Genomic DNA, 12,874 nt, shown 5'->3' on the forward strand with positions numbered 1-12,874 from the left:
TACTTAGTCGCGCAGCCGCTCAAATAATAATATTCACATACCCATAATTCCTCTTTATTTTTCTTGCTAACTTCTAAAACCTTCTGCACAATCATTATTTCATTTATTATTTTTTTCCTTTTTATCAAGAAAATATACTAATTTCTAATAATATAATGCCAAATCGCCAACACCTTATTTTAGCTACATTGAAATCAAATACTATATAAATAGAGCCCCTCTTATAGATTTGTGGAGACATTGCTGCTCTGTTTATTTTATTTTTTCTCAAAAAAATTTAAAAAAAAGTGATTTTTCAGCCATGGTAGCAATAGTGAAATATGGAATAATTGGTGTTGGTATGATGGGAAGAGAGCATTTAATCAATCTTTATCATCTTAAATCTGAAGGAGTTTCTGTTGTTGCCATTTCTGATCCACATCTTCCTTCACAAAAATATGCACAAAAATTAGCAGATTCATTTGATTGGCCTCTCCAGGTATGAATTATATCACTTGTCACATTTATGGTTTTCTTAGTTTATGTGGTCTTCGAGTCAGCTTGCATTATGTATACGTGATTTCTCATGTTACTCTGCCCTCCAAGGCAGGGCCGGAACCATTTTATTTAATATGTATAAATAATCTATGTAGAATCGAATAAACAAAAAAAAATTGGATCCGTCCAATAGGCAAATAAGAAGAAGTCATTTGCGTTTCTCTCCTATGTGATTTGTGACTATTGCATAAGAGCGGAGTTTTACCATGTAAGCAGCCAAAGGATAGCGACTGTGGATTTAAACTCTATTTCCCATGATTTTTGCCAAATTCATTACTGTTAACACTATTAGCATAACATGTCTAGATACAGTGAATGCTCTGGCTTTTGAATTTTTACTAAGGGGTAGTTTGATAATTAACCCGCAAGATAAAGTGAAATATTTGAAATTAAATTTATATTATATTTGATTGACAACGTAGTATAAATCTAATCTCAAAATTTAATAAGTACCGGATATCTTACCTTATCCTATCAAACTAAAAATTATTTTATTTTATCCCATAGGATAAATTAATACTAATTCGGGGATAATTTATTCTCCGTACCAAGTAACTCCTAAAAAGTTTGGAAGTATAAAAGGGAACTGTTACATTTTGTTTTAAGGGTTCTGTTACATTGTTAACTGTATGATGTTTTAATAATCTCCACTGTCTTTTGTAACTTTTATAGTTTGTTTAATGGAAGTTTTGAATGGTTAAAAATGTTTATTTTGGAGAATGGACGGGGCAGTACTAGGGGTGGACATGGTGGTACAATATTTGAAAGTTTTGATACCATAATTTCGGTATTCGGTTCTTAAAACATCTCAAACTGTTATGGAATTATAAAAATTTGTTACTGTTTTATGAATATTTCCTTGTTTTTTGCATAAAGGTTTATGCAGGGCACAAACAGTTGTTAGAAAGTGGGCTATGTGATGTGGTGGTAGTTTCAACTCCAAACATGACTCACTATGAAATTCTCATGGATATCATCAATCACCCAAAACCCCATCATGTTTTGGTGGAGAAGCCTTTGTGCACAAATGTTTCAGACTGCAAAAAGGTCAGTAGCAGAATCAAGATTTTCACTAACAGGTTCAAAATATGAAGAAGTAAACACACGACCCAGTATCTACTATGAACGCATAAAAAATAATTTCAACCATGTATAAACATTGTAATTTTCAGCCGAAGGGGATTCAGATGATGAACCTCTTGGTCCTACCTGGCTCCGTCTCTGCCCAGGGCAGAGGTAGAAGCTCAAATATGTGTTTGGCCATTCAAACACTGTATTTGTGTTAAGAAATTCGTTATATATGTACGCATGTTAAATTTAGAACTCAATTATTATCACTTGAACTCAAAATCAGGTCATAACTGCTGCCAAAACGAGATCCGATATGGTGGTACAAGTTGGGCTAGAGTACAGATACATGCCTCCTGTTGCTAAACTGATAGACATAGTTAAAGAAGGAGCTTTAGGACAAGTGAAGATGGTGTCAATTCGAGAACATCGATTTCCATTTCTTGTTAAGGTAATTCATAATTGAGTGAAACAAATTTTGTTTCCATCCTAGTCAGAAATGCTAATGCCTTATGCTTCTTATACAGGTCGATAATTGGAATCGTTTCAACTGCAACACTGGAGGTACTCTGGTGGAGAAATGCTGTCATTTCTTTGATCTCATGAGGCTTTTCATTGGAGCTAATCCTGTTCGTGTTATGGCTTCTGGAGCAATGGATTTGAATCACAAAGATGAAGTGTATGATGGACGGGTAACTTAATTTCTGTAGCTGCAGAAGCTGAATTGGATATAAACTGATTTCCGTAGACTAGTCTTGTGTATCATGGTTTTAACTGCTTCTCTTTTCGATATTCAGGTGCCTGATATAATTGACAATGCCTATGTAATTGTGGAATTCGACAATGGTTGTCGTGGTATGCTTGATTTATGTATGTTTGCTGAAGGAAGTAAAAATGAACAAGAAATATCTGTAGTAGGTGTTACTGGAAAGGTAAATCTCCCGCTTATAAGTATCTATCAACTTGCTATTATACCTGAGTTACTAGTTCACGTGAACACAGTAGCGTTACTCTCCTTTGATGTTCTTTATCACACTTTTAACAGGGTGAAGCCCTTGTGCCTGAGAGCATTGTGCGTTGGGGGACACGAGCTGAAGGAAGAAACGGTGTACAGACATTACTAGCTGAAGATAAGCGGATAAAGTAATTCATTTGCCTGATCTTGAGCTACTAAGTCTGTAATATCGCGATGATTTCTTGATGTCAATGATCAATTTTTATTTGACAGATATGATGGGCTACATCATGGTTCAAGCTACTTGGAGCACCTCCAGTTTTTGTCAGCAGTAAGAGCAAAAGGAGAACAAGCTCCTGCTGTTGATTTACATGATGGATTGGTTTCAGTAGCCATTGGAGTTGCTGCACAGCTTTCAATTCAGAAAGGACGATCTGTTACAATTGAGGAAGTCATGCATGAACAGCTTCTTCAATCCACCAAGTCTTGATTTTCAGCCTTTATAATTAGAAAACATGTAGTAGTAGCAACACAAATAACAAGGGTCTCCAGATCTTGAAATACTCTTGAGTTGTCCAGTATTCATCATACTATTATTGAAGAAATCATTTCACAAAGTAGAGAGACTTTAAATGCACCCTGATGCATTTGATCAATCTGGTAGCCAATGAATAAGTTAATGAAGCAAGTGGTGGGAGGGTTTATGATCGTTTTAGTTTTTTGATAAATGTTTGAGCACCTCGACTAATTTTACAGGGTACTCTGCTACCTTCCATTTGCACAAGTACTAGGTAACCCTATCCACCAAGTCTTGGACAGACGGATACAAAACACCTGGTCATTTTTTGCCTCCTCTGCTGGAATTTGAATTGAGACCTCATCGTTCTCAACCCATTTGATTGACCATTAGGTCACACCCTTGAGTAGAGTCTATGTTCGTTTTGCTTTTCACGTTGTTGTTATTAACAAGTGATGGTTTTGTCCCCCATAAAATGCAGCCTTTACTGATTCAATAGGCGTTCATGTTCCATTCAGAAGTATGTATATGGTTAATTTTACAAGTGTGAGCAAAGTTGTGCCCAACTAAAGCAGTAGAAATTATTTAAGAAAGCTGATAAAACTCGAAACTGCATCATCAACACTGAAGATAAATCTTCTTAGAACGAGTGGTATGCCCAACTAAAAACACTCAAGCATTAATAGTTATGTTACAAACTGCAGCTCAATGTCGAAGTAGAGAAATATGCAACAAAGACTAAAATCAAGGTCAGCCTAACTAATATTAGTATCAGAAGCCTTAGCCTAGGTGTACTTTCATCTGCCAGAGCATGCACAAATATAACATTCTTCTCCCTTCACTTTGTAGGACAAACTTCATTCTTTAGGCATAACGAGCTTGCTCCTCACGGCTGCCAATTTCTCTTTTGATATTGAATATCATCTGTTAAATCAGCTTCTAACCTTTACGTTGTTGAATCTCAGGCTCCGTCCAATGGAAACTTTTTGTCCTAAAGAGATCCCCTTCTGCATGACATCCATTCATTGAGGAAAGTGATTTCACTTTATCATAATTATGTGGAACATCCTAATTTAGAGCTAATATTATCCTGTAGAATTAATAGTGGCACTTTTTCTTTAATAAACCACAGAACTGTACCAACGGCGAATGCTACTTCCACAAGGATCAATAGACAGACAATATGCAAAAAGAAGCTCGAACCCCAACTGAATATGTTAACAGATGCCTACTGTAGTCTGAATCTCAGATACTTAGTCTAAAAAGGGTACTTTATCCTCAGAGGATGCCACCAATCTCAGTTGTTTGTGTCAACACGACCTCTTTTCTGGAAGTAGCAAAGAAAACCTACAGTTTCAGGGAACAAACTGATATATAAATGGTATGGGTACTAGAAAATAGAACTTCACAACATGTAATACTAATCTGGAATGCATGTAAGAGAAGTAGAGAAAGAAGGAGAAACAGAGATATTAACTAGTGGTAGCTAATAAGATAATCCATTTTTTATTCGGTAAATGATATTATTAACAATGGGAATGAAATCTCCCATATAGTCGTATACAAGAGGTAAACCAAAAAGAAGAGAACCTACATCAAATCATGATTCTCACTCAATTCTTTACAAAAGACATCCAATCTATACATGAAGGAATTTACCAAAAAGCAATCAAAGAAAAGGTTATTTCTTAAATGTGCAATCTCATTTTCGATTCCCTCAAAAGCTCTCCTATTTCTCTCTTTCCATACAACCCACCATAAGAGCTAATGGGGCAACCCTCCATGTAAAATAATCTGTCACGGTATCTTCATGCATTAAAAGATGTAGCAAACAGAAGTCCTGATGCATCTTTTCTTTTTTCATTTTTTTAAATAATGGTGGTGTCCCAGCCAGCTTGCGCCGATCTTGCCAATCTTAATGTATTGTTCTACAGCCCATCATTAGAAACTCTCCGCCATAATTCTTGACCATATAATATTTTACTTAAGCTTACAGTATGGAAGTAAAACCTATTCCACAATCTAGTTCTGAAAGTTAAAACTAATACTTATGCAGTTACTGCAGGTGCTAATGCAACAACCGACAACCACCGAAACATTGAGGCAAATGGTATATATTTATAGGGAACAGCCTAATCTAGAGCAAATACCAATTTCAAATATTCCATTATCCTGAAGAATGATACTGCCATTCTTTTCTTTCACCAAACACGGAACAGTAGCCAATGGTAGATGCTACTTCCACAAGGATCAACCGCCAGACAATTAGCAATAACAAATTCAAACCTCAACTCAATATGTCAGCAGATGCTTAGTAAAGTCTATAAATCTCAAGATCATTTTGTCTAAATAGGGAATTTTATCTTCAGAGGATGCCCCCCTTTATCAGTTTTCTGAGTCAACAACCCATTTTTTCTTGACACAGCAAAAAAAGCCTATAGTTCCAGAGAACAAACTATATGATAAATGGCTGGTACATAAACTAAATGACAGGCCTCCATAGATGCAGCAAACAACAATCTCGATGTATCCTTCTACAGCTCTTATCTAGAAATTCTGTTAAACTCTCGACCATATAATATACTTAAGCTTATTGTATGGTAGTAAAACATGTTCCACACTTCCACTTCCACCATCTAGTCTGAATGTTACAACTAATATGCAGTTACTAACTGCAAATGCTAATGCCTATCTATTCTGTATTATATTAGAATTGGAAATAACAGGTCAGTATCCCACTTTTGGTTCCCCACAAGACATTGTTTTGAACCTTTGTGGTCTACCAAACTGCATTAATATAACTCCAGTGATAAGTATCCTTGCTTCAGACTTGAGAAGTCATTGAGCTTCAGACTAAATCTCTGGACATTGCATATATATGAATCAGATTCATCACTGACAATCTAACATTACAGAATAATTGTTCTGCTATCAACATCTTAGATTACTTCAACTAAATGAGAATCTTTCAGTTGTCGTATGTAAACAAGGGCTCACTGTACACAGATACAATAGAGTAGCATTTATTCAAATAAGAACTCAAGTATGTCTAAAAAATGAATTACCCTGATAAAAAAAGCAATGCAAAAGAAAACTACCTAAGAATGTAACCTCATACTGAGTCAGTCTAACCCTTCGGTATTCCATCACAATCCTTTGCATTCTTCTGCTGCAACATGAACTCCTGATATTTCTCTGTTTTCTGTTTCATACCTAAAATCATCTCCTCAGTGGCATCAATTATTTGTTTTGGCAAATAAATCTCCAAACAATCCAACCACTCTCCAAGTGTCATTTTCTCTAAATCCACCTCCTCCTCCATTTGGACTTCACTCATGCTTGCGCCAACATTACTAACTAACCCCTCGCAACCGTCCCTTCCAAGTTCTGCTTCAACCACCTCGGGCATATTTCTTTCTACTCCCACATTGGCATTGCTCTCAACTGCTTCTTGACAATCTTTTTGGTCTCTTTCTAACTTCTCCATCACCTCATCTTCCTCAGAGTGAACTATACTTGCAGTGCTTCCCTTCCCCTTGACATGTTGCTTCAATTCCATGTTTACATTTTCTTTTTGATGGAGATTTTCCACATCTTCCTCCTTCCTTGAATCCCTAGTCCTCCTTGAACACACTTTCTTCTCTTTATCTACACCAATGGCTACAGAATTCTTAGCTTCCTCCACACTATCAGTCCATTTAACATTCTGTGCTTTCTTAGAACCCCTAGTCCTCCTAGGACTCGGTTTCTTCTCTCTATCTGCACCAGCTATAGCAAGACTGTCAGTATCCTCAGCATCATTCCCCACTTTCCTAGAACCCCTAGTCCTCCTCGGACTAGGTTTCCTCTGTCGCTCTGCTTCAACTACAGCAGGACTTTCAGTTTCCTCCACAGTATCCCCGTCTTTAACACTGTCAGCTTTCTTAGAACCCCTAGGCCTCCCCCGACCCTGTTTAGTCTCTCTTTCAACATCAACTAAATCAGTATTCTCAGCTTCCTTCACACTATCAACCCCAGTTTTCACACTCTCCACTTTACTAGAACCCCGAGTCCTCCTCGGATTCCCTTTCCCCTCTTTCTCAGCTCCAATTGCAGTAAAGTTCTCAACTTCATCTACATTTCCAGCTTCATTTTTCACATTCCTAGAACTCCTCGTCGCTCTTTTGGAACCCACACCCACATTTCCTTTTTCTCCGTTTCCAAGACCTAATTCGCGATTTTCATCAATCAACCCCAATCCCTTAACACGCCTCGTGTTCCGTCGGGTATTTTTACCCTTAGCCTCGATTTCTTCCACCGGATGAACTTCCATTGCTTCAATTTTGACCTTAATGGACGTTTCTTCGCCAATTTTTATAATATCGCCGTCGGTAAGTTTAGTGGGTCGAGATGGGTCAATTGCAATAGTGTTGAGAAACGTACCGTTAGAAGATCCGAGGTCATTGATAACCCAGAACCCGGATTCAAACTGAATACGGAGGTGTTTAGAAGAGATGCCTTCGTCTTTGATAGGAAGTGTGTTGCCACGGACACCCCGACCAATCTGGATCTTTGAACCGGGTTTATACACCAGATTTTGACCCGAAAGAGGACCTTTCTCCATAATTAAGTGTAGCAGTGTCCCTTCTCGTACTTCCATTTCTGTGCTACGGACGAATTGGAGGTGGGAGGAAGGGAAGAATAGAGCTTGATAGTTTGTTGCAGAACTGAAGGATTTCAAATTCTGCTTTAAGAGGGAAATAAAATATTGGGGTGAAAATGAAAAGAAAATGAATTGGGGGTGAAAAAGAGAAGTATACCCCTAACAAACGTAGTCTTTTTGGAACTTTCACCGCCAATGGATGTGGTGCAGTTAGGTTGTGTATCGACCCATTCGCGTATTGGTTGTCGGTTTGTATTATACTAAATCAATATAGAGTTATTAAGATATCAGTTTATTGATTATTGATTTGTTGACGTTATCAGTTCAGTTATCGATTTAATCGTTAAGATTTCACCTACAAAAGAATTATTAAAGATCACTTAAAAACAAGATGATAAACCAAATGAATCATGCACATGTTGAAGATTGCATCTTTCTCAAAAGCACACACTAACGCCTTGTAGAATAATCGAAAGTTTGAGACAATTAGAAATGAAATTATAAAACGAAATCCTGACTTTATATACCGAATGATATAAATATAGTTTTTTAATTTACTATCGAGTTATCGGTTAATTTATTTAAAAAAAAACCTCAAAACATGAGAAATCGATAACTCAATATAAATAAATTAAAACTGTTTACCGAAATCGCTAAATCAATAACCATTATCAATAATACAAAAACTTTTTCGGTTCAAATTATTGAGTTCAATTCATTTTGAACAACCTTAGGTGTAATGGAGAGAGTTATTTCTTTCATAATTAGATCTGAGATTCGAACTCTAGCCTCTATGTATGAAAAATTATTGATATAGAGTGTTTTCCCAGAATGAGACCCTACGCGACACAAATTCAAATTAATTAAACTTCAATACTGATAGTAAACACCAAGTGAAAAAACAAAAATCAAAATAAAATAAAAATTGAACTTTCATATCACTCTCAAAATTCCAAATATTGTGCTCTCAACGTCAACTTTAATACCTTATTTTTAAATTTATAACTAAATAATATCGATGTCTATCTGAAAAATACAATTCAAATTATCATTTAAAATCTGGATGGATCGTAAAAATTTTAAAAGTTAGGAGACCAACTTGATACCTGAAAATCATATAGGTTTAAAACTCTCATTATGACAAAACATAGGGGCAAGAAGTGTAATTAACGCAAAAAGAGATAAAAGGGCAAAATTTTCTCCAGATCAAATCTTCAGTAGTAGTCTAGAACCTCTACAGAAGTTCGATCTGATCGTATTTTTGCTGCATAAACCCCAATCAACAATGCCCGTAAGTACATTTTTTCCGATTCTGCTTTCTCAATTCTGTGTTTTGATCCGATTAGGTAAATGTATGAAACAATTTGAAGCTATGATTTTGAAATGTGTTGATGATTGATTGTTTCTGTGATTGAATTTTGTGCAGATGACAGTGATAGAAGTGGCAGCGCCGAGCCCAATGAGGTACATGATGGGAGCAGCTGTAATGATGATCGGCGTTGTATTGCCTCTTGCTTATATGATGTTTAGGAACAAGCGTGTTCCTTCCTCTTCTTCTTACTCTAAACAGACGTAGGTATCTGCCTTTCTCTTTTCATTTTAAGTGTTTTATTAATTTCTGATAATCATTACAAGTTGAGTTTAATTGGAGGAGAAGCGAGGATTTATTCCAAACTTGTTTGGGACTGAGGCATAGTTGTTGTTTTTAATATGAGTTTCTAGTTTCTCATTGTTTTTTAAGTGTTTTAATTAAGCACATTAATGGAACTTGTATATCGATGAATCACATTATATGGTGTGTGCACTTAAATTCTCTATGTTTTAGAGAAGTACCCGAAGTGTGGTCTAGTGGTCAATGAAGTGGTTGAGAATCATGAGATCTCAGGTTAGAGACAAAAGCTCAAGGCAATTCTTCCCATTTGTACTAGCGTTGGTGTTGCTGGTAGGAGGTGGCAGGATTAGTCAAGGTTAGCTAAAGCTTGCCGAGACACCACATTCATAAAAAAAAAAAGACAAAGTCTATAATCTGAAAGTTAGATGGACCTGAATTTTGAGAATTTATATGATCTACCTGAGTAGTTTGCAATTGACGTAGAGTTAATTGATTGGTTGAAACAATTGGTTTAATCAATGTGACGGAAATATTTGTTCTTTAATGATGCTTGTTTGGATTATATGGTGTTTCAGTTGGGTGATGCTTAGATGAAATTATGGTTTTTATTTTCAGGAATAAGGTTCTTATATAGATTATGGAGGCATACTCAGAATGAGCTTTTGGAAAAGAGAAACAAGGAGAAGAGCAGAGGCAGCAACTCGAATTGTTGTAAATGCATTAACTTTCTTATTTGGATTGAGATCTCTTGAACTATATTGTTAATTTTTACTAAACTTTAGGATTTTTGTTTCCCAGAGATTAGACCGTGCTCTCCTCACAAGGATATAGTTTAGCTTGGTAATCACAAGTTCAATAGAAAGAAAACCCACTACCGCTGTATTATTATTATTTCATATATGGTTGATTTTTTTTCTTGAATTTCTTTGCCTAGAATGCAAGCTATGTTGTCTTGTTGTGCTTAAGTAGAAGTATATTTGTTGATCAAATAGTACGGTATAAGCTTGCACTGATATATTTCATGAGAATTATTGTTTTTCTTGATGTGGCTGTATGACCAAGAGGATGCAGAGATGCCCAAGTTGTGGGATGTGGATTAATTAGAATTGATGTGGTACTGACAAATTGCAGTAAATTTTTTCATGTCTCATCTCTTTTTCAATATTTAGCATCTGTGTTTTCTTGATTGTTCTTTTTGAGCAGAAGACTTCAATTGGCAATGTGATCTGCATCTTGGGAGATGTGTTTCTAACTAATGGGACTTATGCGTAGACTCAATTTCTAATTCACTTCGCTTTACTGATAAGTGGTTCGTGGCTCTTGTGATTCTGATGATTTCTATGAACTGGATTTACAGCATAGGTCTCATAGCTAATTTACTTAGCTTTGCTAATGTGTTCATCGTTCATTGTGTTATTGTGATGTTTTTAGCTTCAAGAAGGGTTATTAGCTGTGCTGATAGGTTCCTATCCTTCCTCATCTCCCACGTGAGGATGATACTGCAATTGGGTTTACTTTCCACAGAACTTTTTCTTTTACCACCAACCTTGAGTAATCGCAATAGATTACCAAGTCTTTTGGGTACAATTTCTAGGAAGAAGTATGGTTGACATTGTACTTGGTGTTTCACTAGTCATGTTACTGTTAATGAAATGTTGTAGATTCTTAAATGAGCTGGTAAAACTTCTATTGAACTGTAGTTTCTTAGGATAGAAGTTCATAATTCTGATAACTAGTTCATTACTTTCCTTTACAGAAAAACAAACAAACTAGTTCATTACTTTGTTGCTTAAATTGCTATCTTCAATACAAGAGATGGCTAGATGCGGCCCTTCTACAGTTTGTTCCCAAGTGATTATGTTCCAGGGGCACGTCTCCTTCTGATTGGTTGTACTAGCAATTCCTCAGGATTTTTTGTAGGTATTGAACATCTTTTCTAGAGAAATCACTATTTATTATGCCCCTGTATGAGCCCGCCAACATTGTGACTTAGCCAACCACCTCAGATCCTGCGATTACAACTAAGCACATGGTGGTGGGTAAGTCAGTTTCTCCGCCCTATGGTATCAAAAGAACTCAAGATTGTGCGCATGAAACTAGTTACTTTCTCCAGGCTTAATCTGATGAAGCTAACCGCTATAGTGTAGATGTGCTTTTGTGCTGGTGTCATGTTGTAACTTGTTGATAGATAATAATTTGTTCATCTTTGTCAAAAAGGTAAACATATTTGGCTTGAAAAGGCGAGGAGTGGATAGGACATGTCTATTGTTCATGTCTTGTGTATTACATATTTACATTTAGTGCCTCTTTTAGTCCATGCATGAATTTGAACTCACTAATGGAGCAACTACTAACTAGACAAGCAAGAATGTCTTGATTAGAATCGATGTGGTACTGACAAATTGCAGTTAATTTTTCCATGCCGTCTCTTTTTCATAACTTAGCATCTGTAGTATCTTGATTCTTCTTTTTGAACAGTAGACTTCATTAGGCACTGTGATCTGTGTCCTGGGCAATGCATTATTAACTAATGAGATTTATGGTATATACTTGATTGCTTATTTACTTAGCTTTATTGATAAGTGGTGTGTGTCCTCTTGTGATTCTGTTGATTTCTAACAAATAGGATTTACAGCATTTGTCTCGTAGCTAAATTTACTACTTTTGCTGATTTTTTCCTCGTTCCTCATGTAATAGTATATATTTTGATTTCAAGACGGATTGTTCACTGTGCTTACAGGCTCCTCATTTCCCAATGTGATTGTGATGATATTGTAATTGGGTTCAGTTTCCCCAAAATTTATGGTTTACCAAAACATTTGAGTAATTGTTATAGATATAGTTGCTAGGAACAAGTGTTATCAAAATTGTGCTTGGTGAACAAAAAGTTGTATTTTGAACTGGTAAAACTGTAGGTAGTGTCTTTAAGAAAGAAGTTCATAACCTTTATAACTAGTTCATTATGTTGGTTGCTTAAATTTGCTCTTTGGGAATCAAATTACTATTTTTTGAGAGATACAAGAAATGCAGCACCTCTACATGCTTTTTTTGAAAATGGTAAAGAATCTTCCCTAGTATTCGATTATGTTGTTCAGGGACACTTCTGCCTGCTGATTGGTTGTAGTAGTAACTTTTAAGCTTTCTTGGCGGAAAACCACCTCAGATCTTGCAAAGACAACGGAGCACATTGGTGGTGGGTGAATCAGTTTCTCCACCTGATGGTATCAAAAGAACTCAAGATTCTTCAATTCGAGGGACAATGTAGTGTATTCCTTGAAAACGAGTTCCTTGTGATGTGTTGAATCTTCAATGAAGTGACTATGAAAGTTGAGACCAATCTAGTTTCTCATGGCTTAATCTGTTGAAGCTTACTGCTAGAATGTCGATGTGCTTCAGTGCTTGTGTCATGCCTTTACTTGATAGGCATTTGTTGCTCATTTTTACCAGAAAGGTAAGCTTGAAAAAGAGAGTGGTGATGGATACAACATGTCTGTTGTTCATTCCTTACTTATTATGAGTATATATTTACATGAACGGAAGGTT

At 36.1% G+C, this 12,874-nt stretch overlaps 3 protein-coding genes across 6 annotated transcripts; 2 read left to right on the plus strand and 1 right to left on the minus strand.

Moving 5' to 3' along the window:
• The first annotated feature begins 216 nt into the window (after positions 1-216).
• Positions 217-3,268, plus strand: LOC125842100 (uncharacterized). Of its 2 annotated transcripts, none has more exons than XM_049521303.1 (7): positions 217-478; positions 1,414-1,584; positions 1,892-2,056; positions 2,133-2,297; positions 2,403-2,537; positions 2,651-2,748; positions 2,834-3,268. In XM_049521303.1, exons 1-7 carry the CDS (start codon positions 302-304, stop codon positions 3,048-3,050), a joined length of 1,128 nt encoding a protein of 375 aa, XP_049377260.1. In that variant the 5' UTR covers positions 217-301; the 3' UTR covers positions 3,051-3,268. The 2 variants fall into 2 exon arrangements, with proteins under 2 accessions (XP_049377260.1, XP_049377262.1); XM_049521305.1 differs by lacking the exon at positions 217-478 and adding an exon at positions 1,196-1,324.
• Positions 3,269-3,693: 425 nt separating this feature from the next.
• LOC125842099 (FHA domain-containing protein At4g14490-like) lies at positions 3,694-7,840 on the minus strand. Of its 2 annotated transcripts, none has more exons than XM_049521302.1 (2): positions 6,176-7,840; positions 3,694-4,424 (listed from the first exon to the last, which is right to left on the minus strand). In XM_049521302.1, exon 1 carries the CDS (start codon positions 7,714-7,716, stop codon positions 6,205-6,207), a length of 1,512 nt encoding a protein of 503 aa, XP_049377259.1. In that variant the 5' UTR covers positions 7,717-7,840; the 3' UTR covers positions 3,694-4,424; positions 6,176-6,204. The 2 variants fall into 2 exon arrangements, with proteins under 2 accessions (XP_049377259.1, XP_049377258.1); XM_049521301.1 differs by having other exon boundaries at positions 3,695-4,404.
• A 1,011-nt stretch (positions 7,841-8,851) lies between these two features.
• On the plus strand, positions 8,852-10,224 carry LOC125841834 (uncharacterized). Of its 2 annotated transcripts, none has more exons than XM_049521017.1 (3): positions 8,852-9,010; positions 9,146-9,295; positions 9,947-10,224. In XM_049521017.1, exons 1-2 carry the CDS (start codon positions 9,005-9,007, stop codon positions 9,293-9,295), a joined length of 156 nt encoding a protein of 51 aa, XP_049376974.1. In that variant the 5' UTR covers positions 8,852-9,004; the 3' UTR covers positions 9,947-10,224. The 2 variants fall into 2 exon arrangements, with proteins under 2 accessions (XP_049376974.1, XP_049376973.1); XM_049521016.1 differs by having other exon boundaries at positions 9,146-9,291.
• The last annotated feature ends 2,650 nt before the right edge of the window (positions 10,225-12,874 follow it).

Source organism: Solanum stenotomum, chromosome 10, assembly GCF_019186545.1.
Source record: "Solanum stenotomum isolate F172 chromosome 10, ASM1918654v1, whole genome shotgun sequence".
Taxonomy (NCBI): Eukaryota; Viridiplantae; Streptophyta; class Magnoliopsida; order Solanales; family Solanaceae; genus Solanum; species Solanum stenotomum.

Excerpts from the sequence above, each read along its gene's own strand:
- LOC125842100 (XM_049521303.1), top strand. The coding sequence starts at position 302 with ATGGTAGCAATAGTGAAATATGGAATAATTGGTGTTGGTATGATGGGA. Across the intron at positions 2,057-2,132 it reads GATTTCCATTTCTTGTTAAG|GTCGATAATTGGAATCGTTT; the intron begins GTAATTCATAAT and ends CTTCTTATACAG. Across the intron at positions 2,538-2,650 it reads TAGTAGGTGTTACTGGAAAG|GGTGAAGCCCTTGTGCCTGA; the intron begins GTAAATCTCCCG and ends CACTTTTAACAG.
- LOC125842099 (XM_049521302.1), bottom strand. The coding sequence starts at position 7,716 with ATGGAAGTACGAGAAGGGACACTGCTACACTTAATTATGGAGAAAGGT.